Below are 27,962 nucleotides of genomic sequence, written 5' to 3'. Positions count from 1 at the left end.
AAGCCAATCAAAGACTTTTATTAATTGGAACAAGCAAAACAAAGAGGCAATGCAGCGCTGGGCGACAGGGGAACTCCGTCCTTCCAACTGCCGCGCCGACTGGGGTTCCGGTCGGTCCTTTTAAGCCGCTCACGAGCCTATCGTTGCAATTTTTCCGGAGTATTCTGCGCATGCTTTAAGGTTGTTGCCGGGGCATCTTCTGTTTCTCTTGGTTTCTGGAAAGTACCACTCAGGAAAGTACCACTCATACAAATGTATTAACCTTTACAAAAAGCTAACCACGAACAGGTGCGAGCCGTAACCTTTACAAAAAGCTAACCACAAACAGACTTTAATGAACAAACATTTCCATTAGTAACCACATCCTACTCAACAAGCAACATACTTTAATGAACAAACATATTTTATTGCAGTCCCCCCTTTTTATCTAGGACAATTCTTTGCTTTGTTCATTAAACCTTTTTAGTTCTTGTCTGCTCCATTCTAACTCTTCTTCATCTGGGCCTGGGTTGATGGGTTCGTACCTTGCTCGTATTAGCATTAGATGAGCTGCTTCTAGTCTCTCCTTAACAATTGCTATAATTTTATTAAAAATACAGGGACCAAAAGTTAGTACTTAGATAAGTAAGATGACTGGCCCAGCTATTGTTGACAAGAGGGTGGTAAGCCAAGGAGAATGATTGAACCAATTGTGATACCAGCTCTGGTGAGATTCTCTTTCACGCTCTCTTTGTTCGAGTTGCTTCCTAAGCTCAGCCATGGTGTCTACCGCTACTCCCGTTGAGTCCACATATGTACAACATTCTTCCTTCAAGGCTATACATAGTCCTCCCTGTTGTATTAACAGAAGGTCTAATCCTCTCCTATTTTGTAGGACTACTTCAGATAAAGACCGTACTGATTTAGTAAGGGCATCAATGGCTCTCTCTATCTTTAGCAGATCTTCATCTACGGACCGTCTCAAGGTTGTTAGTCCAGCTCTTTGGGATACTAAAGAGGTTATACCTGTTCCTGCTCCAACTCCTCCTACCGTTAGCAATACTGCAATCGTGAGTGCTGTGAATGGTTCTCTCTTTACTAAATGATGTTTTTCTGTTTCTTGATGGTCTATTACATACTCTTTGGGATGATATATAATTCGAGGGACAATGATTATTTGTATACAATATTCATATTTTTCATTGAATACTGTGGTGGATAAGCACGGTGTTAACCCCAGCTTGGAGCATATCCACTTATTATTATGAGCCGGCACCAGCCAGTTGACAACTCTCTTTTCCGGTAGTTTTATAGTTCTATTACATAGGTATTTTTGCTCTGAGGGCACAGTTCCTATACAGAGCCCCTGTCCAGTGACCTGAGTTATTGTAATCCCTGTGGTCCCTCTTTCCCGATTCCATGCACATTCCCTAGGTTAGTTCCATTCCTCCTTCTCACATTAGCTACTGACCCTATTGCTTCATAAAATGGAGGACGAATGTCGTAGCATAACCAGCATTCTTTAGTTAATTCAGGATGGGTTTGATTTAAAACATTGAAGCTTGCCTGCATAATCTTCCAGAAAGTGTCATATACTCCAGGGGGTGAATGTTCTGTAGGTAGCATCATGATCTCATTTTTTTTAGATATGTTATAGTGGGTATTATTACTAAATGCAGGTCTCTCTTTCTTGGCTTTTCTTTCGGTTTCTCTTAAAGCTTCATTGGGTCCTATCACTTTTGGTAAATCATGAGGAATTCTCTCCTTCTTTATAAGAAAGTGTCCCCCTCGATCTTTTCCAGGTTCCCACAGTCTTATTCCCCATGTCTTCCCAATGAACCAACCGAGATCTGCTAGTGTTTGAGATTTCACTGTAATTTCTAACCCATCACAAGTGCCTGCTTCTCCCCAGTCTCCCCAGTCTCCATCTATACTACCAAAATCGGTGACTGTGCAGGGTTGAATTCCCCACCTTACAGAAATATATGGATCTGGGCCCCCTCCGGGTGTGAATCCTAATGCCACGGTCTCACAACCCCAATATCCGCAGTAGAATTCCCCGGGGTAATTGCAATATCCTTTCCCAGGATTCGAGGCTGGGCACATATAAACTGGTCGTCTTGGCTGATCTATCAAGATTAACTCAAGAAACCAGCATTTGAAGGTGGGCACCCCTGAAGTGATTACCGATTGAACTACTTTCTGTTCTTCTTCCCTAATTAGGGACCACTTAAAGGGTTCATGCGTAACTTCATCATTTCCGTAAACTTCCAATAAATTCCAGGACAATATCCAGGTTAACAACAAACCCGTGGCTTTCCCATTCCAGTAACGGAGATCCCATTTTCCAAAGAATTTATTCCCATTCTTGAGGCATCTCCTGGACCATAACATCGAGATCCCATTGACAACAGGAGAATTTCCTCCACTGTTCATTACTCCTCTGCCTCGCCCGTCGACTCGGTTGCTTCGAGCCACGGGGTGAACCATCTTCTCTGCAGCAGGGATATTCTTCAGGAGGAAACTTTCTCTCTGTTTGAGTGAGCCTTAGTCTATATGATTGCCAGTTACGGTTTTTCACCTCCGGGGCCCTGCAGCTTACTGGTGCCGCTTTTCGGCAACACAGTCCTGCTATTAGCCGGGCCACAAAGGGTCGAGGCTCATTTGGGTGATAGCAGTACAGGTCCGGATTTACCCCTTTTGTAAATATAGCCGACCCTTTTTCTAGATTTCCTGCTTTCACCCTTTGAGTTAGTACCCAATCGGTTATTTCTCTCTGGAGTGTCCAACACGATCGGCACACCCCTCGAGGGGGATGTCCGTTCCTGCAATGGGTCCACCACTTTTCTTTGCAAACTAAGCAAATAAAACAAACAAAGGGATAACAATTTCCTCCACAACTAATATCAGTACATATTATACTCACATTTTTGTTATAAAAGTTTCCTTGCTCATCATACTTAAGTACATTAAACAGATATTTAATTTTAAAAGTTCTATTTTGATCACTTCTGTCCATCAAACTCCAGGATCCTTAATGTCCGTTCTTATTGTCGTGGTCTTCTAGACAATTTAACTTTCAAGTCTCCCGCAGGACTAGTAACTGTCCATTCTTTATTATTCACTGGTCCTTTAATACGGCTGGCATGAGTCCATCCCCTCTCAGCAGTTCGAATAGCCGTGTTGGTGGTCAACAACACTAGATAAGGTCCCTCCCAGCGAGGTTGTAGAGTAGTTTCTTTCCACGTTTTTATGAGAACCCAATCTCCTGGTTTGACCTGATGTAATGTAATATCAAGAGGAGGTCTCTGTGTTAATTGCCCTTTTTTCCACAGCTCCTGACGATATTGCATCAGTTTATGGATGTACGCGTGGGTGATCCTATCTGAGATTCCTGGGTGATTCATGGGAATCCCTGCATCATATGGCATTCCATACAACATCTCGAAAGGAGATATTCCTATATCGGCCCTGGGTTGGGTTCTAATATTTAACAATGCCAAGGGAACACATCTAACCCACGAAAGTTTGGTCTCAAGCATCAATTTTGTTAACTGCTTCTTAAGTTCTCCATTCATTCGTTCTACTAGGCCAGAACTTTGGGGATGCCACGGAGTGTGTTCTTCCCACCTTATTCCCAGGGCTTCCACTAGATTTCGTATTATTTTGGACGTAAAGTGTGGTCCTTGATCCGAATCGATAATTTCGGTTATTCCATATCTAGGAATTATATGTTCTAATAAAACTTTTGTCACTGTTTGTGCGGTGGCCCTGGTGGTCGGGAAGGCTTCTATGAAATGTGTAAGATGGTCTACAATGACTAGCATGTACTTATATCTTCCTACCTTGGGGAGCTCTGTAAAGTCAATTTGGACTTTAGAAAATGGTCTTACTGCTAGGGGTCTTCCTCCCATTGGCATTTGTCTTCGTACAGCCCTGTTAACTTTTAAACACGTGGAACATCCCTGAGTAATATATTTGGCCAGGTCATGCAGCCCTATACACATATATTTAGCAGCAAAATGGTCTACTAGAGCCTGGCTACCCCAATGTGTTTGCTTATGTAGATTGTCTAAGACTTGAAAAGCTACTGATTTCGATAACATTTCTCTCCCATCAGGTAAATGCCAGTTCCCTTCCTTATTTTTAGTACACCCCATCTGAGCAAGTTTTTGCTCCTCTTTTGGAGTGAATACAAGAATTTCCGATTTGGGCACTGGTGACTCCACTCTTTTCTCCTTTAACACCAATTCTCGTAATGCCGCCCGCTTGGCTTCCTGATCCGCTGCATTATTTCCCCTTGATTTGTAATCTATCCCCTTCTGGTGTCCTTTTAGATGTACTACAGCTAGTTTTACGGGCCCCCGCAAAGCAAGCAAAACTGCTTTTATCAGCTCTTGCTGAATCAAATCCTTCCCTTGCGAATTAATTAACCCTCTTTCCTCCCAAATTTTTCCGAAGGTGTGTATTACCCCATAACTATACTTGGAGTCCGTATAAATTGTCCCGACTTTTCCCTTTAATCTCTTTAGAGCTTGTAGTACAGCATATAGTTCACAAGCTTGTGCTGACCAGGAACTATTCAGTGGTCCTGATTCTACAGTCTTAAACGTCTCCCCATCTATAACCGCATATCCCGACTTTCTCTTCCCTTCAATCACCCTGGAAGATCCGTCCACAAAGATCTTCTCTCCATCATCTAATTCCTCTTCCTCCAGGTCGGGCCTAATTTTAGTCTGCTCCTCAATGGTTTGGAGGCAATTGTGTGTTAGTTCTGACTCTTCAGACCCTCCATATAGGAATTGTGCAGGATTTTGGAGGCTAGTGGTTTCTAAAGTTAAATTTGGAGCTTCCAGTAAAATACCCTCATATTTGAGCAGACGGGAATCTGATATCCATTTCTCAGCTTTCTGTTGCAGCACACCTCGAATATTGTGAGGGGATAATACCTTTATGTTGCTGTTAAAGGTAATTTTTCTAGCTTCTTCTACTAAGAGAGCACATCCTACAATTACTTGCAGACAAGTAGGCCATCCTCTACTTACAGGATCTAATAATTTTGACAAGTAGCCTACAGGCTTCTTTTTCCCAGCCCATTCCTGGGTCAGGACTCCATACGCTGTTCCGTCATCCACATTTACAAATAAATAGAAAGGCCGATTCAGGTCAGGCAGGCTTAAAACTGGGGCATTTATTAGGTCTTCTCGTAATGCCTGAAGGTTTTCCTCATCTTCCTGAGTCCAAGTAATTAAACCTCCAATAGTCAGCTTGTGATATAAAAACTTAACTTTTCTACTATAGTTTTCGATCCATTGTCTACAGTATCCCACCAAACCTAGGATTTGTCTGACTTGCCTTTTACTCTTAGGGGGTGGCAATAACAAGATTCCTTTTATGCGTTCAGGGTCTATTTTCTTTTCTCCTCTATTAATGTAATGTCCCAAATATCTTACTTCTTCTTCTACAAACTGTAATTTGATTTTTGACACTTTGAGACCTTTAAGCCCCAAGAAATTAAGAAGTTTAATGCTTTCTTCTCTAACCTGTTCTTCTTCTTTACCTGCAATCAACAAGTCATCCACGTATTGGATGAGAGTATACCTGAAGCGGGCTTGTATTCCTGTAAGATATGTTCTAGCGCTTGTCCAAATAGATTAGGGGACTCAGTAAAGCCCTGGGGTAAAACCGTCCACCTTAATTGTTGTTTTCTTCCAGTGTCAGGGTCCTCCCATTCAAATGCAAAATAATCCCGGCATGATTCATCTAAAGGACAGGCCCAGAATGCATCTTTTAAATCAATCACACTATACCATAAATTCTCGGGGCCTAATTTGCTCAACAATGTATGAGGATTGGCCACTACGGGGAACCGGGAAATAGTTCTTTTATTTATTTCCCGCAAATCGTGCACCAATCGATATGTTCCATTTGGCTTCTTAACCGGCAGAATGGGAGTATTGAATGGGGACATACAGGGTTCCAATAGTCCCTGATTTATGAGTCTCTCTATTTCCGGTTTCAGTCCTTTTCTACCCTCTAGTGAAATAGGGTATTGTTTGACTTTAATCGGAAAGTCCGGGTTTTTAATTTTTACCGTAAAGGGGGGTATCTCTAGTCGTCCCACAGTTTCTGGGGTATACCAGACCTCAGGGTTAATCATTTTTTCATCTTCCACTCTAAGGGGGCAGAGCTTTATCTTTATTTCTTTATTTTCCACCTCTAAGTTTATCCCTAGTTCAATTATCAAGTCCCGACCCAATAAATTAAACTCAGCTTCAGGTACTACCAAAAGGTTCCCTAATCCTATCTTAAACTTCATTTCTACGGCTACATCCTTAACGACTCCAACTTTAAAAGGTTCCCCTTTCGCTCCCACTACAAGGGCTGTCTCTCTGGAAAGTTTACATCCAGAGGGCAATTTTTGTACGGTAGACCTCTCAGCCCTTGAGTCTACCAAAAATTCTATTTCCTCTCGGTGGGGACCCACCTTTAATTTTATCAAGGGCTCACGATGTTTCTGGGTCCCCAACAAATATAAATAGAGCCCCTGACCCCCCCTAATCCTCCTTGAACATTTTCTCATCCTGCATCCTAACTCTGCAATTTCTTTTTAGATGTCCCTTTCTTCCACAATAGAAGCAATTCCTTTCCTCTCTTCCTTCTTTCACTCCTCCGTTTCCTTCTCAGCTCGGGGGCGCTCTCCGAAATGGCCGCCTCTCCTGTCTATCTAATTCCCTACTTTCTCTGACAGCCGCCACCATCATCCTAACTTGTTTCTTATGGTTCTCGTCCTCTCTTCTAACATAAACTTTCTGTGCCTCTCTAAGAAGTTCATCCAACCCTCTGTCTTGCCAGTTTTCAATTTTCTCTAATTTCTTCCGTATGTCATCCCAGGCCTTAGCAACAAACTGGGTCTTTAATAAGGCTTGGCCTAGCTGTGTATCTGGATCTAACCCAGAATACATTTGCAGGTTTTTACGCAATCTTTCTAGCCACTCATTGGGGGATTCTTCCTTCTTTTGCCTTTCATTAAAGGCCTTATTGATGTTCTGACCTCTGGGAACCGCTTCCCCAATTCCTTGAATCATTATTGTACGCAAATCTTGCATGCGCGTCCTATGTTCTACATTCTGGTGATCCCATTGGGGCCTCTGTAGGGGCCATTTAATATCCGCCTGGGGTCCTTGTGCATGTTGGGCATCCCAAATACGCATTCCTGCAGTCCTAATCATGTTCTTTTCTTCGGTGGTAAATAGTATATTTAAAATGGACTGCAGCTCGTCCCAAGTGTAAATATTAGGACCTAAAAATTGATCTACTCGTTCAGCAACCCCCAGAGGATCTTCTAAAATCTTTCCCATCTCCCTTTTGAATTCCCTAACATCCCCTGAACTTAAAGGTACCGAAATAAATCCCATTTGTGGGTTAGGACCCCCCATGGGAACTTCTTGTAACGGAAACAAGTTTTGCTGCCGCGCACGGCTCCTAGTTCTGGGTCCGTGTCCTCGGCCAGCTTCCTGGCCATCCAATCTCTCTTGTAACCCTTGATCTTCCTGATTATCTACTTCTGGCTCAAACTGTGGCCGTGGAGAAGCCATAGGTTGTGGTGGGACATATGGTGGGGGTCCAACGGGAAGATCCTCCTCTGGTCGGGGCTTTTGTTTTTTACTTTCCGGATCTATTTCTGACAGTTTAAAAATTGGGACCCCTGGTCCCCCTGGGCGTGTAACCCAGACTGCTGCGTATTCACTCTCCTCTTGATTAAAAGGAACTTTAGTATTCACCCAAATATTTAATTTTTGCTGCACCCAATCTTCAGTAGAACCAAATTTTGGCCACCATACTGTCTTATCAATTTGCTTTCCTCCCCAAACTTCTACACAATAATAAATCATTTTTGCCTTATCTTTATTCCCAGTCCTGGGATAATACTTCCACATCTCCAGCATAAATCCCAGTGGGGAGTCCCTGGGTACTGGGGATCGCTTCATGGGTAAAAGGTGTTTGCTTTTCCCTTGTCCCATCTTCCGGAGTGCCTTCTCTCGATCGTGTGTGCGTCTCACTCGTTTCACTCGCTTCCCCTGGTTCGTGACCCACGTCCTCGCAGACAATGGGAAATGCACTACTGAGGGTCCACACTCACTTGGGGAATCCGGCTACCGGTTCCCCTCTCAAACACACAGAATCGCCACACTCCGGGAACCCAACCCCGACCGAACGGATACCCCTGCCAAACGGGCAGTTACTTACGCGTCCGTGTCCCGCGTCTTCGTCCGGACTTTTGTGCACAAAATTTAAGGGGTTAACCGGTTCTTCCTTGCCTCTCTGTTTTTAATTTGGGTTCGTCGGTGGGAGTAGGGCAAGTAACAGAGGCCGGGGCCACCGACTTCGGCGGGGGCGCCCTCCCCAAACCTCAGTGTCTCACCAATAATCCCATCCGAGTCACGGCACCAATTGTTATAGATTTTACTAATTAACAATAGTTGAGAAAGCCAATCAAAGATTTTTATTAATTGGAACAAGCAAAACAAAGAGGCAATGCAGCGCTGGGCGACAGGGGAACTCCGTCCTTCCAACTGCCGCGCCGACTGGGGTTCCGGTCGGTCCTTTTAAGCCGCTCACGAGCCTATCGTTGCAATTTTCTGGAGTACTCTGCGCATGCTTTAAGGTTGTTGCCGGGGCATCTTCTGTTTCTCTTGGTTTCTGGAAAGTACCACTCAGGAAAGTACCACTCATATAAACGTATTAACCTTTACAAAAAGCTAGCCACGAACAGGTGCGAGCCGTAACCTTTACAAAAAGCTAACCACAAACAGACTTTAACGAACAAACATTTCCATTAGTAACCACATCCTACTCAACAAGCAACATACTTTAATGAACAAACATATTTTATTACACTAACAATTGTAATATTTATCATGTACTGACTACACAGGTACAGTTTGACCTGATCTTTAGCAAGCACAAGGCCTAACATTTCTCAGGGCCTACTTTTCCCAGGGCTTTCCAAACCTAATTTTCTTTCTAAGTCTGTGACTTTTCTAAGATTTTAGAACCTTTTACTATCATTCCCCCCTTTGAAAGCATTTTAACTTCACTGTAAGTGCAAATGTTTTCACTCGATACAGACCTTTGTTTCTGAGTTGATACTTGGTGTTCTTCGAATCCTTGTTTGATGTAAACACTGTCCTGGATGTTGTCACGAACTGGAGAACCAGAAGATGGAGGGTGTGGATCTCGTGTCAGTGCCTTTATTAATTTCTGGTTCCAGGACGTTTTCTTCTGTATTTCTCCTTTTAAAATGCTGTAAACTAACCAAATTGCTAAAAATACAATTAGTAAGATTATCACACTCTCAATGATAGATTTAATCCATGAACTCACATTCTACCCTAACCCTTTGAAGATTTTGCCTAACCAACATGTGGTCAAATCCTTTTGCTCTTCCTGTGCTCCATGCTCTGTTTGTTGCAACTGATTGATGTCATATTCTACATCTGCAGTCACATTTGGGATGTGGATGCAGCAATGATCAATCTATCCCTTAAAAAAACCACACACTCCATGTTCTTTCAGGAGTAGCAAATCTAAGGCACATCGATTTTGTAAAGTCATTTTTGTGGTGGCTTGTAATTGTACATTTAGTTCTTTAAATCTTTCCCAGGTGACTTTTGCTAGTCTATTTACCTGACCTGTTTCTCTATTCTGATAATTTGTTATAGGACTGAGGAAAAACTCTAGGGCCCACCTAAATCTCACTTCACTAGAGGGTTCTTGCTAAGGGTCATCTTGATTCTATTCCTATCCTAATCCTTCCTAGCAGTGCCTGTGTTTAGCCACTGAGTTGATTTTGCCATTGTTAGCATCCGTACCGAGATTAATTTTTGCTTTAGCAATTTTACCAATGCCTCTGCACCCCAATGACATTTGTTCTGTTTAATTTGTAGAACTTCTCTTATTATCAAGTGGGTTTACACTATTTGTCTTTATGCAGTTACATACCACTCTTTTGAATCCTTTTGTGCATTTAGCAAATGTCCCAATTTCATATCTCCTATTGAATATTTTGGCTTTGGAGGCAAATTAACTTTAGATACATTAATCTTTAAAGGTATCAATGCCATTGTTGTTTGCACTTCTCGAGCAATCTGTCGGGCTGTCCAGTCTGCTTTTTGATTTCCCTTTAGTCAATTCTAATGTTCTGGTTAAGGCAACCAGTTCTGCCCTCTGGGCAGATGTATTTGCTGATAATGCTTTTGCCTCCACTATTGTACTGACTGTTGTTACCGCATATCCAGTGTATCTGGTCCCATTCTCCACCAAGCTGCTTCCATCTGTGAATAGCTCTCACTCTGCTTGCTCCAGTGGGATGTCTTTCAGGTCTTCTCTTGCTGAATAGCTGTACTCTATTACTTCTACACAGTCATGCTCTAATGGGCATTCTTCAGTTGTGGTACCTAGGAACAAAGCTGGATTCAAGAGGTTAGTTGTCTTTAGTGTGACATCATCCTGCTCAGTCAGGATTACCTGGAATTTCATCCTCCTGCTTGGAGATAGCCAATGGCTCCCCTTTTGTTCTAAACCAGTGCTCACCATGTGTGGCACACAGACATCTATGTGTCTACCCATCTTGAGTTTCCTAGTTTCTTGTGTCAGCATCACGGTGGCTGCAACTGCCCACAGGCACGAAGGCCATCCAGCACTCACGTGGTCAAGTTGTTTGGAGAAGGAGCTTACCAGCCTTTTCCAGCTTCCCAAACCTTGGGTCAGCACTCCCAGTGCTAGGTGTAGTCTCATGCACAAACAGCTGAAAATCTTTGGATAGGTCAGGCAATCCTAATGCTGGAGCTGTTGTCAATGCCTCCTTCAGTTTGGGGAAGGTCTCCTCCTGTGGTTTGCCCCAGGTAAACGGCTGTGTCTTGTGGGCTTCATTCAGGGGTTTTGCAATTAGTCCATAGTCCATGATCCACAGGCAGCACCATCCGCACATCCCGAGGAAGACTCGCAGCTCATGCAGGTTTTGGGGTTCTGGAATAGCACAAATAGCTTGAATATGATCAGTACCCAGCTTTCATTGCCCTTGTGAGATTTCACATCTCAGGTAAATCACAGTTTGTCGGGTAATTTGTGCCTTCTCTTTAGACACCTTATATCCTCTCATTCCCAGCTGATTTAAAATTTCAATTGTTACCTTTCTGCAGGTTGTCTTTTCCTCTGTAGCTATCAGTATATCATCAACATACTGTCACAGCAGGTATTGCTCCCTCGGAACTTGCCCATTCTCGGTCCAAATCTCCAGCTCTTTAACCAGCTGGCTTCCAAATAGGGTTGGACTGTTCTTGTATCCTTGTGGGAGTTGTGTCCAGGTGAGCTGGGTTTTCCATCCATTGTCTGGATTTTCCCACTCAAAGGCAAACAGTTTCCTACTTTCATTGTCAAGGGGTATGCAGAAAAAGGCATCTTTTAAATCAATTACAGTAAACCATTTCTATTTCTCTTTCACAGATGTTAACAATGTGTAAGGATTAGCTACCACTGAGTAAATATCTTTAGTTATTCCAATTATCGCTCTCAAATCCTGTACTAGTCTGTACTCACCATTTGGTTTCTTCACTGGAAATATTGGTGGATTAAATTCTGATTTACGTATTTTAAAATTTGGTACTTCAAAAACTTATCAATAATCTTTACTATTCCTTGTCGTGCTTCTGCCTTTATAGGATATTCTTTAACTTGTACAGCTTTTGCTCCTTCTTTTAATTCCACATGTACTGGTTGTGCCAATTTAGATTTTCCTGGTATGTCTGTTTCCCATACAGAGGGAATTACTGCATCCTCTATTCCTGAGGGATAGCAGGGACTAGGTTTTTTTTATCATTAAAATTTGTCCTGTCCTTGATTCAGGTATTTTCATTAAAAGTTCCCTGTTCTCAAAAGTTATTACTGCATCAAGTTTTGCTAATAAATCTCGTCCTACAAAGTGGAATTGGACACTCAGACATATATGAAAATTCATGTGTTGAAACTTTGTTTGCAAAACACAAATCCAGGGGTTGCAGGAATGGTCGATTCTCCTCCTTCCCTGTGGCTCTAACTATTGTTGCTGTTTTGTCTCTAATTTGCCCTTTTAGATCATTTAGCACAGAATATGTAACCCCTGTACCCACCAGAAATTTTACTTCTTTATCTCCCAATTGTATAGTTACTAAAGGTTCCTGTATTGGTTTTTGTTCCGATTCTAGTCAGCTGCTGTACTCCCCCAGCACCATTAATTTCAAAGTGTCTTGATTCTGGTTGAACTGATTGCCCTGGTTAAACTGATTCAGGCATTCATTTTTCCAGTGCCCCTCTTGTCTGCAATAAGCACATTGATTTAACCCTAATCTTGGCAAAATCCATCTCCCTCGTCCTCTGCCAAGTCCGCCCCTCCCCAGTCCACGACCACCTCTGCTGCGTCCTCTGAAACCTGGATTCTCTCTTCCTTGGATCACTGCCAAAAGATTTTGCTGCTGCTTTTTACTAGCTTCTTTTTCCCTCTTATTGTATACTTTCCAAGCCACTTCAAGAAATTTATTCAAATTCCTTAAGTCCTCTCCATCTAACTTCTGCAGTTTTCCCCTAATATCATCCTGTTACTGCCCAAGAAAAGTGAGAGCAAGCTGAACTTTCGCTTGTTCTGTTTCTAGTTGAAGATCTGTATCCTTTCTCACTGCCTCCTTAAGCCTTTCCAAAAATGCAGCAGGGGATTCTTTCTTTTCCTGTCTTACCTCATACAATTTAGACCAATTCATAGCCTTAGGTACAGCATTCCCAACCCCTATCTGGAGCCACTCTTGATATCTCTTCAGCCTCCGCATGTCCCCAAAGGCATTGGGATCCCACCCTGGATCCTCGGTCAGAAAGTTCTCATCTAAAGTCCCTGTCACCACCCCAATTCTGAGATCTTCTCTCACCTTCTCCTTGGCTGCTCTAAGCACCATCTCTTTCTCAGCAGAGTCCATTAAATTATCCAGTATTACTTGTATATCTTCCCAATCTGGATTCTGAGTTTTCATAATCATTTTTACCACCCCTGCTACTTTATCAGGATTTTCTTTAGAAGTTACAGCTGACTGTTTCCAAATTATCAAGTCTGCAGGGGAGAAAGGCACTTTTACAAACACCAGCCCCTCTACTCCTACTCCTTGTCTCAAGGGGGCAATCACAGTCTGCCTTTGTCTGCCCAAATCTTTTCCCGTTCTGCCCAGAACCGGAGCAAGCTTTGACCGAGTCCGATGGGACACCGGTGTCACTGATTTATTATCATCACCCCCGCTACTGCTATCCTCCTCCCCAGCATTTTTCACATTTCCTTGTATCACAGTTAGATCTTGATCATCTCCCAGAGAAGAAGGATCAGGAGAAGGTGGTAGAGGAGGATAAAGAGGGAAAGGTGAAGTGCGGTTAGGCGAGATAGGGTTGGGTGAAATAGGATTGGGTGAAGTGGGGGCAGATGAAACAGAATTGGGTTCTTTTGGTTCTGCTGAAACCACTTGTAAATCAACATCCATCTCTTTCCCCCGACAAAAACTTTCTTTTAAGGCCAAGTGCTCTAAACAACTTTTTGTCCTTTTACACAAACCTCACATTTATCACTCACACGTGCCTTAACTGCCATCAATCCACACTCAGCCTGCCATTCTGGCTTGTCTTGCAAATAGAAAAACAAATCTACATATGGAACTTCATCCCACTTTCCCTCTCACTTACAGAACAACATCACCTGTAAAATGGTGTTACACTGCAAAGATCCATTTCTTGGCCACTTTTCCCCACTGTCCAGGTCATATCCTGGCCACCATGTATTACAATAATCAATCAACTGTACGTAAATCTTGCCCAAAGTTACCCTGTTGCCAATGTGCCAATAAGCACCCCAAAGGAGAAGTACGTGCTATAGGGGCATTGCCACCTCAAATCCCTTTAAGCTTCTCCATGTTACAGTTACAATACACCACACACCACTGCTGCCGAACCTGCAACGCTTTCGCACTTGTCTGACAGACGGCGCCTGGGCAATACCAGGAATTCCTCCAGCCCAACCCTGCGGAGATTTCGCTGCGTCTTATCGGCAGGCACCAGAGCAGACCGAAAAGCACCTTACCTCTCTCAGAGGGACGTTGTGAGCAGAGGAGACGGTCACGGCCGGATGGGCTCCCCGAGAATCCCTCGGTGCCGGCTGGAGCGTGATCGGGTCATGAACTCGCTCAGCAGCACTCACAGGGTCCCATCTGGGTCACCAAAATGTCAGCGTTCAGGAACACACATCATCACAGATTGATTATATGCAGGTGCTTTATTGAAGCACGTGGGAACTAGGGGTATCAGCAACCCAAATCTAGCTCCATCATCTTTGTCCAAAGTGCACATATTTATACAATTTCAGCTGTAGCAGTGATCACTATAACAACCTCATCAATATTGCTTCATTAATATTGCATCGTTAACTTTATCGATATTGCTTCATGAGAGTTAGCTCATCCTTGTAGGAACATGTACGAATCTTATCTCTGGGTGGGCATCTTGGAGACCCCAAGCACCAGTTCTTGTTACCGTAAACATTTCAGCTTGCTAGACCATCCCTAATACCAAACATTCTTGTGGCCTAATTCTACATGATTTTCAGAAACATTATTTAGAGACATTTAACCCCACAGTAACAGAAGGACCAAGGATCCACTGTGACACTGCAGGGCCCAAAGAACCAAGGATCCACTGTGACTCCACGGAGTGTCATGGAACCATGGAGACCATTGTGACACTGCAGGGCCTCATGGAACCACTCTGACACCAAGCTGGGTGGGAGTGTGGATGTGCTGGAGGGCAGGAGGGCTCTGCAGAGGGAGCTGGACAGGCTGGATGCAGGGCCCAAAGCCAACAAGGTGAGGTTGAACAAAACCAAGTGCCGGCTCCCGCACTTTGGCCACAACAAGGCCTGCAGTGCTCCAGGCTGGGGCCAGAGTGGCTGGACAGCGGCCAGGCAGAAAGGGAGCTGGGGCACTGATGGACAGCAGGCTGGACATGAGGCAGCAGTGTGCCCAGGTGGCCAAGAAGGCCAATGGCCCCTGGCCTGGATCAGGAATGGTGTGGCCAGCAGGAGCAGGGCAGGGATTCTTCCCCTGTGCTGGGCACTGCGGAGGCCACACCTCGAGTGCTGTGTCCAGTCCTGGGCCCCCAATTGAGGAAGGCCATGGAGGGGCTGGAGCGTGTCCAGAGAAGGGCAACAAGGCTGCTGAGGGGTCTGGAGCACAAGTCCTGTCAGGAGTGGCTGAGTGTGGTGGGTTTTAGCTCTAGCTAAAATCACCAGAGTACTTCCTTCTGTCTTACTGTGAGATATGGATTAGGAGAAGGGCAAAACAGGCTTAAAACTTAAAAGGACTAAAGAAACTTTATGACCAGGACTACAAGAATAAGAAGCAAGAATAAAATTCCAGAAACCTTTCCTCCCCCCACCCAACTTTTCCTTTTCCAAATGACATGGCAGAGACAAAACCTGGGATGTTAAAGCAGTGACAACTACACAATTTTCTTTTCATCACTCTGTGCGGGGAGAGGAGTTTTCTCTTGTCATGCCATGGAGAGTTCTCCAAAAGAAACAGTTTTCTTGTGGCATTCATTTCTACAAATGGCAGTCACCCGGGCACGAACTCTGCCCTCTCCTCCCATTTTCACACCACTCAAAGGTGTGTTCATGGGCCATGAGCTAAGGGGTATTATTTTAAAGATGAGTTATTCAAAGGCAAAGGTTCTCTTCATCTCTGAGGATGGAGGTTTTCTTCTTCTCTCCCTGGGGCAAAGAGTCTTCATCAGCTCTCATCACCCTCTCTCTCTCTTCAAGCTCTCATGGGATCACAGCTACTCCACCATCTGCTTGGCTTCATCAATGGATACCTTTGCCCAGATCTACAGCTTGAATACTTCAATTCCCCCCATACTCTTTCATGAATTAAAGGAGTTATTTTTCAGAACATTATTATTGATCTTCATGGCACTACCAAATTAATATTTCAGCTTATTAGAGCATCTCCTCATTCTCTTTCCATCTGAGGCTTGATTCCTTCTTTTACTGACCTTGATGTTTCACGTTGTCTTTTTCCGTGTCACTTGTTTCTTTTCTTTTCCTGGAGAGAGGATTAAAGTCTGCAGGTCTCCTGTGTGTAGTGCAAGGGTTAAATGTGTCCCAAGCCATGGCAGGCAGTGGTGGTGTGGGATTTCAGGTGTGGCTGGTGCCAGCTCTCAGGAGCTGTCTGTGCGGGCCGGGGGGCAGGGGGGGTGTTGGCGAGTGTCATCAGCCGTGGCCTGGCCCAGCCTGGGGGCCGGGGGCTCCCCTGGGAAGGGCTTTGGCCACCCCGCTGGAACGGGACCCGGAGGGCTTCCCGGGAAAGCCAGCACCGCAGCAGAGCCTGGCCTGGCCTGGGGGGGATCCCGCAGTCTCCATCTCCCCCCGGGAGCAGCTGGGCTCCGGCCCAGGCCCCCCCAGGCCGCACAGGCCACGGGGGAGCGGGGCCAGCCACACCACAGCTCTGCTGCCTTTCAAGGCTGCAAAGAAAGAGACCAGGTCCTGGGCTTGGGTGTTTAAAAGGTGGCATTCCCAAAGGTGAAGTTCCTTTTCAGTGGTGCAGAATGCTGTCAGTTGTCAGAACTGGCCAGCTATTGGCTTGATCTCAAGCACAGAAGGAACTCCCCACAGCCTCTCTCAGAGGAATCACTGCTGTGGGTGTTTCCCTCTTCTTTCCCTAAATGCTGAAGTACCACACCCTTTGACCATAACATAATTCTCATAATTCATAGGCATCAAGGCCTTATTTAAAACCAAGTAAGTTCCTCCAGTATCAACCAAAAATTTTACTTCTTTGTCTTTTCCCCCAGTTTCATTTTTATTACCAGTGGGTCTGTTGGGGTGGACTCTCCGGGTCCCCTTCAGTCTTCTTGTGGATGTGTGACTGCAACCACCCCTCCTTTCCCTTGTTTCTTTTGGCCATCTCGCTTCCACTTTGGACACTCATTTTTCCAGTGACCAAATTCTCCACAGTTCGCACATTGGTCTCTACCCAGTCGAGATGGGCCTCGTTTGGGTGGTCCTTGTCCATCCCTTCCTTTCCCTTTTCCTTCCTCCTGTACCACTGCTACTAGCTTCTTCATTTCTTGCTTATATCCCTCTTCTCAATTGCTGAAAACTCTCCATGCCTCTTCCAATAAGGCTTCTAAGTTTCACCCATCTGCCCCCCAAAGCTTTTGGAGTTTACCTCTCATTTCCCCCATGGATTGTTCCAGAAATAGATGAACTAGCTGCTGTATTCCTACTTCAGAGCCCGGCTCCAGTGGTGTGTGTCTGTGCATCGCGTCCTTCCAAGGATCTGGGAATTCCCAGGGAGATTCCCAGGGACCTTGTTTGATTGCATATAAGGCTGCCCAGTTCACGGTTTCAGGTCCAGTCCTCTCCACTCCCTTCACTCTCCACTCCTGGCAGCTTTCTGACTTTCTCCTTGCACTCGACTGATTTGGATCCCATGGTGGGTCCTGAAGAGGAAAGTATTCTTTTCCATCCATTTGTAATGTTTTCTAATGGTCCTTTGCCAGGTCCCCTGCTGGTTTTAGAACCAATTGTTTCTCAGTTTTGGTTAATGCATCTAATAACAATTGTGTGTCACTTCAATCTGAGTTATGTTGTTTGACTATATATCATAAACATTTGGTAGTGTTTACTGGGTCACTTTGATAATTCTTTGTGACCTTTTCTCAGGCCTCTTTGTCAAGAGGAGAAAAGGGTTCCTTAACTACCATTGTCCCTTCTGGTGCTATTGCTTCCCACAAGGGTGCCTGTAGTCCCTGCTTTCTGCTCCGGGATGCAATCGGGCTACCTGGGGGTGTTGGGGCTGATGCCCCCTTAAAGCTGTCGGGAGGAGGTGGAGGGGAAATGGAGCTTCCAGGTGTGGAGGGGGCAGAGGGGCAAATGGAGCTTCCAAGTGCACCTCTTCCTCCTGCTGCCTCCTAAAGGAAGGGCTGATTAAATGAGTACAGTTCTGTTCTTGCTGGGCTGCTGCTGGATAGGCCTTACTCAGCCTGATGCACCTGTGGCCGAGGCTGCAGCTCCAACAGCACCGTTTGAGCTTCCCTTGGTTGGCCTGATTTTCTTTCTCAAGGGCCAACACCAAAGGACCAGAGGGGGCTTTGATCCCACAGTCCCTCTGCCATTCAGGGTTATTCCAGAGGGAGAAAAGCATATCACAACCCCAAAGCTCATCCCACTTCCCCTGGTGTCTAAGGAAAAGCATGAACTGCTATAGATGTACAAAACGCTCGCAGTGAGAGAATTCTCCAGGGTCAAGCTGTTCAGGTATAAGCAATTTATTATTTGGGTAGAGGGAGGAAGAGACCCATTTCTGCTGCCAGCCTCGGCGTACACGTGGTCAGGGAGGGAGAGAGACTGGAGAGGGGAGAGCAAGAGCCAGGGGTAAGAGAGTGGGGAGGACAAGAGAGGAGAGCTTAAAGAGAGAGAGGGGGGAACAAAAGAGTGAAGTTCTTGTTACAATACATTATATCCTTTTCCATAGTGAATGTTCTAATTCCCAATAACCAACCACTGCAAGATACACCCACTGAAGAATTTTCATATAGTCTTTATGAATTACTACATTACCATACAGTGTTACATTTCAAACTGTAAAAGCATTTCAAATTCCTCTCTTCCTGCTTGACTTCTGGATTCTCTGTCTGCAGAAGGACATTGTTTCATCAACTGGGATTATCCTTTAGCTGGCTAAGCTATTGTTCTGTGGTTATACACTAACTAGTACTCGGCATCTTATGACTCAAAGCAAGCTTTCATTTCTATTTCCATTCTAGGCTTCATATTTTCAGAATCTTTTGCTAAACAATCATATTCATAAGGTTTCCCTGTTTCATCCTCCCCAACAAACTGCAGCAGGGTGTTGTACTGTGCTGTGCTACTGGGGGCCACCTTGCACCGTCATCCAGGCGATCCAACAGCCACCAGTGAGAACAGTATTTTATTGAACTCTTTTTGTTCTCAGTTGCAGGAGACGGGTTCAGGAATCAAGAGACAACTCAGTATGAGGTAGCTACTTGTTCCACTTTATTGCAGTTTCAGCTACAGTTTTATAGTATTTAGTAAGGTAACACACGACACTTGTTCTATTATGATTGGATAATTGCCATTATTCACGCATCAGTTTCCACATTAGTATTGGTCCAGTTCATGACGCCCGAGCTGCATAAGGTACTTCTAGCAGAACTCATAAGATACATTAATCAGGCTATATAAGATACATGTAGAGGGCTTCACAAGATCCATTTTGCAGATTTCACATTCACATCCTATTCATTGCCACATTAGCACTTAGTTTTCCTTTGATCTTTAGCACAATGTTGTGCCAAGGACTCATGCTAACTCAAAGTCAGGGTTGTGCAGGCCTTCCAGAGAGCAATGGCCACGAGAAGCAAGGCATTCTTCTACACTCAGTGTCCCCAGTGCTTGTGATTTCTTTCCAATGTGCTAAGACACATCCCGGTGGGCTGGCTCTCAGTTCCTCTTTGCCCTGTCCTGCCCCCATTATCTTCTCCTTCTTGTCTTATCCCATTTCCACCTAAATATTTCCTCACAATTTCTCAGAGTCTTTTCCCCCCTCTTCTTTGTGCACAACCCAAGTCTGAGGCACAAAATGGGTCCTTCCACACACAGGCTTTAAGATCTCAGGCTCACGACCAACCTGTCCTCGCTCACACTGCGGGCACCCCCTCGGCTGTTGGGCAGAAGAGCAGTGCCAGCGTGGTGCACAAACCTTACACTGGAATAATACCCACGCAAAATGTTGTCCCTCTTGTGAGTGAAACACCCCAATAGCACAAATACACACTATTCCTGGCATTCCTTCTGTCCCTTCTGGCATTTCCAGATCTTTAGGAGAGGGCTGTTCCCAGTCCAAAGCTGTGATCTTTCCGGCAGAAGTTTGATAAACTCCCTCTAATAACACCCGCTCTTTCCCTCTGTCTGTCCAGTGGTGCCCTGGGTTTACAAACTCCCAAGGGTCCAGGCCAATCCTCTGGGCCAGCGGTAGTCCTTTAATTTGCCTTGCCAGGCTTGGAGCGTTCTTTCAGCCCTTCCATCACTTGTTATGACTAATAAGATTGAACACCCAGCGTATCCAACACAGAAAGTGAAGGAAAGTTACCAGTGTGCTGGGATTATAACTTTTGACACAAGAGAGCAGTATTGCTACAGAAATACACACAAATCACTAAAAGCTCTGCAAAAATACACAACTGCTAAAAATCCTACAATGGAGGATAAAAAACCCAAAAAGACAGTCTTTGAGTCACGCACTACATTTCTAATAGTCCTAACCATGTCTCAGCCACTCTCAGTCACTCACACACAGAACCAAAAGTCTGGACATAACACACTTCACCAAACAGCAGCATTAACACAGGGGTTCGTTCCAGCCACCCCCAGAATTGCCAGTGGCCAATCCCTTTGGTCAATGAACCCCCCTTTGCCGGCCCCAGCCGGTCCCCTCCTGCCGGCCGCGCAATCAGCCCAAGCGGTCCCTGCACCGCTCACTGACCCATGGTCACTTGCAAGCCCACCTTACCCCAGCAGGGACGAGGCTACGCGCAGGGACGTCTCCCTGCGGCTCAGCAGCAGCAGCCCTTTAGTCCAGACCCCCCGAGGCTGGATTATAATACAAACCCTTTGATCCACGGGCAGCAGGTTCCTCGTCTATCCCTGCGCTGAGCGCACCAGTTGAGGAGTACCCCGAGAAGATCCCGGGGCGCGCCTTGGGGAGTCCATCCCCCGTCTGCTCCCACAGGGGGATAGAGAGGACTCCTGCCTGGCTCCCCAAAACTGACACATGGAAAGACTCTAAAACTGCAGGAGTTTTAAAGTAGGTTTGATTATTTATTATTGACAGGTGCCCGGGCACACGGGGGATTGATCCTCCAAAGACGTGTGCAAATGTCACAAGGTGAACATTCTCTATTTATCTCCCAAGGTATTCCATATGCATAGGATTACACAATTTGCTTCATGCATATTCATTTCTTGGCTCCTCCCATCTCCCTTTCATATGGCAATTACTTCCACACCCCTCTAGGCATTCACAGTTACCAGAATTTAGGCTCTATGACTAATGTCATGCCAACTTTGTCTATCTGAAGGTCGATTTTCTCTTGAAACATCACTTATCTTAAAACTACATCCTGTATACTATATTTAACTTATAACATCTACAAAGGGGTGCATCTGCCTTGTGACACTAATTCCCTTTATTGCTTTATAATAATAATTTTCCAAATAGTTACAATTTATTTCGTAGGTAACATCTTCATTTATCACACCTTAATGGAAAATATTATCAAAAGTCAAGAGAAAAAAAGGAAAAATATAATACACAAATAGAATAGCAAAAATGACTCATGGCGCAAAACAGTCTTGGCCTGCAATGAGTTCTGTTCTGAATGCCATGCACAAAGCAACAGGCACCTGATTGTTTCTGAAAAGCACCAAGTTGTCATATTCCTCAGGGCATCCCTGAGCTCCTGGTTCCTCAGGCTGTAGATGAGGGGGTTCAGTGTTGGAGGCAGCCCTGAGTACAGAACTGGCAGTGTCAGATGCAGGGATGGGCAGCAGGGTGGCACAAGTGACCTTTAGGCTTTGCAGGGCCCAGGCACAAGGGCTGTGCCAGAGTCAGGGCTGAGGTGCCACTCTGTGGGCTGGGGCAGAGCCCAGGCAGAAATCAGCCCTGAGCCAGCAGCTCTGCAGTGCTGGCCACCAGGCCGGGGTGCCAAGGGAGCCTTCTGGCCATGGCCTGCAGGGAGCTGCTGCTGCTGCTGCCAAGGTGCCTTTGGTGCCTCAGGCTCTCCCTGGCACAGCTCCCAGCACGGCACTCTGCACTTGTGCCCGAGCCCTGCCCTGTGCTGGGGCTGGCCTGGGGCTGTTCCTGCAGCGGGCCCTGCCCTGCTCCTGGCACAGCAAAGGCAGCTCCTGCTGGAGCAGGAGGCTCTGCCTGCAATGGGCTCAAACAACTCCAACAGGGCCCCGTTTGCAAAGCCCCCGGTGGGAAATGAAGAGGGGCTCACGCTGCTTTTGGGGTGAATCATGCTGAAAGCAGGCTGAGTCCTCCATCCCAAAGTTCAACAGGCTGAGAGGGAGCTGAAGCTGTGGCAGAGCTGCTCAAATGCCCAGAGAAAGGAACAACCAAGTGCCAGCACGGAGAGCTTCTGCAGAGCTGCTGAGCTGGCACGGCCTGGGCACATCTGACTGACAGGGCAGCACTTCAGACCACAAAAGCCCCGTCACAAATTTTAATGGCAGCATCTCCTGACATTTCTCTCCTTAGGGCTGGTGTGGAGATTCCTCCTTGGAGTGGAGACAGCCCTCAAGGTCACTGCTTGAGGCTGAGCTAAAGATATTTGCCCATGGATGTTGGTCTAGGGGAGTGACACCCAACTCTACTTAATAACTGGCTTTGCTTTATTGCAATTGCTTCAAAATTGTTTCCCAGAGCACTATATTAAAATAGATGTTACAGCTCCTATACTGTGGAGCAAATAATTCTGATTTCCTTGTCTAGTCTTCATCATAATTAATCATACCTATTTTTCTGTAAGTACTTCTGCTTTCCTGTTCTTCATCGATAAAATTGTACAAAGGTTCAATTCGACCTATATAATCCTTTACACAGAAATCCGTGACAAAGTCTGGGGTTGGGATTGGATCCAGCCACTCCCAGGCTCCTCTCAAAGAAGGAGTTTAGAAAGCCTGGGGGTCCTGGCTTGGGGGATCTTGGGGTGTAATTGGGGTGTTGGGGGTCCTTTCTGCACCTGGTGACCCAACAGGAGCTTCTCTAATAACCTTTGCCTGAAGCTCCCACTGTGCCCATGACAGGAGCCCCTGGCAGTGTCGGTGACATCCCGGCTCTTTGGCAGCCTGGGCACTGCTGGGATGTCACCCTGGAGCCCCTGGCAGTGTCTCTGACCTCACTGTTCTTTAGCAGCACAGGGATGTCACCCACCACTGGACTCCTGTCACTGCCTGTCATAAATTGGCTCCTTGTCAGCGTGGAGACACCTCTGTTGTCACCCTGGAGCCCTGGGACTGTCACCTCACGACCCTCAGGAAGATGAAGGAGCCCTGGGATGTCCCCAAGGAGCCCCTGGGACTGCACGTGAGCTCACAGCTCTTCAGCAGCCTGGAAACCCTGGGATCTGTTCATTCCTGCTCTGCTGAGGATGGATCCTCAGCACCTTGGAGGGAGGTTCCCTGATGAGTTTTACTTCTCCAGAGGCTTGTTCAGTCTTCAGCTCTTCACTCCAGGAGTTCAGTCCCTAAAATTCATTAAGATTTTAAACCACTCCAACAAGACTAGCCCCTGTGAGTAATTTAATTTCATATCTTCAATTCTTCTGTAGTTAATTATATAGATTTTAGAAGTGTATTCAAAAAGAATATACTATATTTTTAAATACTGCAGGGGTTTTTTTATCCTACTTAGTTTTGTTTTCCTGTTTATAGATTGATGTCAGCAATCTCCAGTTGATATTGATCCTGAACACCTCATAAATCACTCAGAATAGATCTGAAAATCAAGTCCCTTTGTTATCATTCAGGAACACATAATCACAGAATGATTATATGAAGGTGTTTTATTGAAGAGCTCTGGGTGTCAGGGGTACACGTACCCAAATCTGACAAATATTGGTTTTGAGCTGAACATGTTTTTATACTCTATCGTTCTATAACTTATATATTAATTATTAAACTTACATTGTTCTATTGTATACATTGATTTGACCCAAGAATGGATTTCTCATGATCCCCCCTCAAACCCCTAACATAGTTTCTCATGACTCTTTAAACAGTAATTATATCTAATCACATCTGACAATTTTATCATTTACCATATACTGCTTACACAGGTACAGTTTCACAGGATCTTAGCAAGCACAAGGCCTAACATTTCCCAGGGCCTACTTTTAACACTCTTCCCAGGGCTTGCCAAGCCCTTCCTCACTCTCCTAGTTTTCTATGATTTCAAAATCTTTTATTATCACCGTTTATGGCTGACAATCCATCAGCCTTTGTCCCTAAAGCCCCCCATCTCAGGGCTGGGCTCTCATCCCAGCCCTGGCCCCCAGAGCAGCTGAGGAATGGAGCCACATCCAGGGGTGTCCCCAGGGCTCAGGGCTGGGGCCAGCTCAGTTCAATCTCTTTATTGCTGCTCTGGCCCAGGGCACCCAGGGCCCCCTCAGGCAGCTGCCAGGGGAGCCCAAGCTGGCTGGGAGTGTGGCTGTGCTGGAGGGCAGGAAGCTCTGCAGAGGGATCTGGGCAGGCTGGAGCCATGGGCCCAGGACAATTGGATGAGGTTCAGCAAGGCCAAGGGCCGCGTCCTGCCCTGGCCTCACAACCAGCCCAAATCCCTGGCCGTGCCCTGGCCCTGATCCCCACAGCCTGGCCTGTTCCCTTCATCCCTGCATTGCCAGGGACTCTGTGGGACACGGCAGCTCTGCTGTGCCCATGGAGGGAGCTCCAAGTGCCACCACTGCACTGGGAACCACAACTCAGCGCCTTTGTGTCCTTTGGGGCTCAGCAACTGGGGAGACTCAGAGGCACAGCAAGTTTCTCTTCATGGCCAACAGAACAAATGGAAACATGATACCATTTGAAAAACATCAAAACTCTTCCCTCAGCAATGTGACACAACCCAGCAGCATCTGACGTGCCCACTATCCACCAGGGATATCCATACAGGAACATTTTTAGATAAAGACAAAGAGAATTGTAAGAGCCATAAGCACAATTAAGGTGTTTCATAATGACTTATTTGAAGTTCTGAAAGAAAGACTGGGCAACTCCCTGAAGCTCCAAGTGTGAAGCCACTCAGTTGAGAGCCATTGGAATACCCAGAGTGCAGCTAGAGGAGGAAGTCTGGGAGCAATGGGAAGGACACAGATGCAGCTGCTCTCGTTAAGAGATGTCCTTAGACACGGCCATTTAAACAGGAGAGGTGGAAATTCATTCATCTCCTGAATGAAGAAGGACATGAAATAAGAGACTGAATATTGGTGACACAAACAGAGGGGAAGATCAGTATTCCTTTTCCTGTCATTATAAAATTCCAGGATATTCGTGGTCTCTCCTGGATGGAAAAGCTTGACATTTTTTAAAAGTACTCAACTGACCCAGCTGATGAGATGTGCTTGTGCACCTCACAAGCTGCAGGTCCCCTACAGCCCTGGAGGGCTCCTGTCCCATCTGCTCTACTCCAGTCTCAAACAGGGACCAGCATCCGAGAGCTGAATGGGAAAGGATCTCAGCAAGTCTGCAGCCCAAGGTGTCATCAGCAGGCCCAGAGCAGGTGGTTCAAGGCTTGATTTGGTGTGGATTGGCAAATGCCAAAGAACAGGGAGGGGGCAGCATGTCAGCACGTGGCTGAGGCCATGGGAACAAAGGTTTCCTGCTGTCCTGGCTGCTGTCCCCTCTTTCCCCTTGCCCCCATTGTCTTTTGTCTCTGGCCAGCCCCCGGTGAAGAGCCTGGCTCTGTGTTCTCCATCAGCTCCTGGGTGGCACTGCCAGGCTGGGATGAGGAGCCCCTGAGCCTTCCCTGCTGCGGGCTGGACAAGCCCAGCTCCCTCAGCCTCTCCTCACAGCCCAAGGGCTGCAGCCCCAGCTTGGAGGCCCTGGCGTGAGCCTGCTGCAGCTGCCAGACATCTTTCCTGCCCTGGGGAACCCAAGCCAGGCCCCAGGGACCGGGATCATGCATGTCCTTGATGTCCTGCTCACACAGCCCCGGCCCCTTGTCCCCGTGCCAGGCTCTGGGCTGGATCCTGTGCAACATCCTTAGGCTGTGGCTCCAGGAGCACCGGGGGGACAGCGGGGGACAGGGGACCCCACTGGGCATGGACAGTGTTGGACTTCTCTGGGGGGGTCAGTGTGAGGGGGGGCTGGGGCAGAGTGACCAACGCAGTGACCTCACACAGCACCCTGTGATGTCACAGCCTGCTCTGTGACGTCACACAACTGGTCTGTGATGTCACAAACCGCTCTGTGATGTCACGCAGCCACATTGTAATGTCACAGTGAATTCTGTGATGTCACACAACTGGTCTGTGATGTCACAAACCGCTCTGGGATGTCACACAGCCACATTGTAATGTCACAGTGAATTCTGTCATGTCACAATTTACTCCATGATGTCACAGCACATTCTGTGATGTCACAGCCATTTCTGTGATGTCATAGCCTGCTCTGTGACATTACAGCCTGCTCTGTGATGTCACAGCCTTCTCTTTTACGTCACACAACTGGTCTCTGATGTCACAAACCACTCTATGATGTCACACAGACACATTGTAATGTCACACCCTACTCTGTGATGTCACTGCCTGCTCTATGATGTCAGACCTCCACCTTGTGATGTCACAGCTAGATCTGTGATGTCACAGAGTCAGCCCATGATGTCACAGCCCACTCTGTGTCCTCATGTCACCAGATGATAAATTGTCTACCCCAGGTGAGCACACACTGCTCCTTCTCCAAACTGTAGTGGTTTAGATTTGCCAATTTCTTTTTCCTGGCCAACGCACCAAATAAATGTTGTGGTTGTAAAGCAGTAACTAAAAAATCACTAGAAAACTTACTTATTTCTTGCTGTGAGATATGGATTAGAACAAGAGCAAAAACAGGCTTAAAACTTAAAAGTAATAAAGAAAGTTTATTAACAAAACTACAAGAAAAAGAAAACCAGAAAACTCCTTTATCCCCCACTACCCACCATTCTCTTGTTCACATAACAACATAGAGACAAAAAACTTTGGAACTTTGGTGTTTAAAACAGTCCCAGTTCCTGCTAGAGTCTTTTCATCAGTCTTTGTAGAGAAACAGAAATCTTCTTCTGCTAATTTATGGGGTTTCTCACGAGAAAACTATTTCCGTTATAGTTTTCTATTTCTTTGATGCCAGCTGCCTGGAAATCTTGTCATCAGTTCACTCCTCCCATTTCAAATCACTCTGAGGTGTGTATGGGTCAATGAGTCTAGGGATGTCATTTTTAAAGATGAGTTATTCAAAGGCAAAAGTTCTCTTCATCTGTCTCTGTGAGCCTCCCTGGAAACAGTTTTCTCATTGCCCCTCAAGGCCTCAAATCTTCACTTCACTCTGTTCCAGCACCGCACTGGAACAGAGTTTTGCTCAAAATCCACGCTTTGAACTACTTTATTCCTCCCTATATACTCTGTCATGAATTAAAGGAGTTTTTTCAGAACACTATTGTCTATCTCCATAGCTCATCTTATAGCTATCTTGAAGGTAAAGTCACCCCATGACACAAACCCACTGGCCCATGGACACCACACAATGCCCATGGCGGAAGGAGGGGAACTGGAAGTTCTCCAGCCTCAGTGTCCTGCCAGCTCAGCCAGGCCCACTGGAACATTGGGCTCCAGCCCCAGCAGGGACCAGCAGAGAGACCCCAGCACAGAAGAATGCATGTGGAAAGGGGAGGGGAAATATCTTCATCATTTTGGGCTCATGATTACCATATGTCTGTTTAGTCTGGGACAATCAATGAATGGGGGTGTGCAAAATACAGAATAGAAACAGAAACTTCCCTGTGCTCAGCATGCCCGGCTTTGGGAGGAGCTGTCCCCCCGAGCATCCGGCCACATCAAGAATGCTGCTTCTCAATGCTGCATTGGTGCTGAGCAGTTTTGATTTTAGGGAATTTTGGGCACACTCCCAGTGCCAAGGAAAGCTGTGTCTCCTGCTGTTCACAGACAGAGAAGGGCTGCTGGGAGATGTGGTGGTCAGAGGCTGCCTGGGGTACAGTGACCATGGAATCATCGAGTTTTCAATATTCTGGGACAGAAGGAGGGGCAGCAACAAAACTTCTACACTGGAATTATGGAGGGCACACTTTGGC

General features: G+C 46.0%; 2 protein-coding genes and 1 long non-coding RNA gene across 4 annotated transcripts in view; 1 reads left to right on the top strand and 2 right to left on the bottom strand.

Moving 5' to 3' along the window:
* The window catches only part of LOC147649026 (uncharacterized), a 519,865-nt gene that overhangs the window by 52,869 nt on the left and 439,034 nt on the right, over positions 1-27,962 (top strand). The window lies entirely within an intron of this gene.
* On the bottom strand, positions 4-6,882 carry LOC147649036 (endogenous murine leukemia virus Env polyprotein from Emv-2 locus-like). Its single transcript, XM_086865044.1, has one exon. It carries the CDS (start codon positions 2,467-2,469, stop codon positions 1,363-1,365), a length of 1,107 nt encoding a protein of 368 aa, XP_086721170.1. The 5' UTR covers positions 2,470-6,882; the 3' UTR covers positions 4-1,362.
* Positions 9,652-27,962, bottom strand: part of LOC147649035 (uncharacterized) — a 37,050-nt gene continuing 18,739 nt past the window's right edge. Inside the window, exon 2 of the long non-coding RNA XR_015279701.1 lies at positions 9,652-14,736. This is a non-coding gene — a long non-coding RNA (uncharacterized LOC147649035). The remainder of the gene's footprint in view (positions 14,737-27,962) is intronic.

The sequence above is a fragment of the Cyanistes caeruleus genome, chromosome 28 (assembly GCF_971803275.1).
Source record: "Cyanistes caeruleus chromosome 28, bCyaCae1.hap1.1, whole genome shotgun sequence".
NCBI lineage: Eukaryota > Metazoa > Chordata > Aves > Passeriformes > Paridae > Cyanistes > Cyanistes caeruleus.
The sequence above is the reverse complement of the archived record's forward strand: the minus strand, read 5'-3'. Positions and strand labels throughout refer to the sequence as shown.

Bases quoted from the DNA above. Each gene is read 5' to 3' on its own strand.
- LOC147649036 (XM_086865044.1), bottom strand. From the start codon at position 2,469: ATGGTTCACCCCGTGGCTCGAAGCAACCGAGTCGACGGGCGAGGCAGA.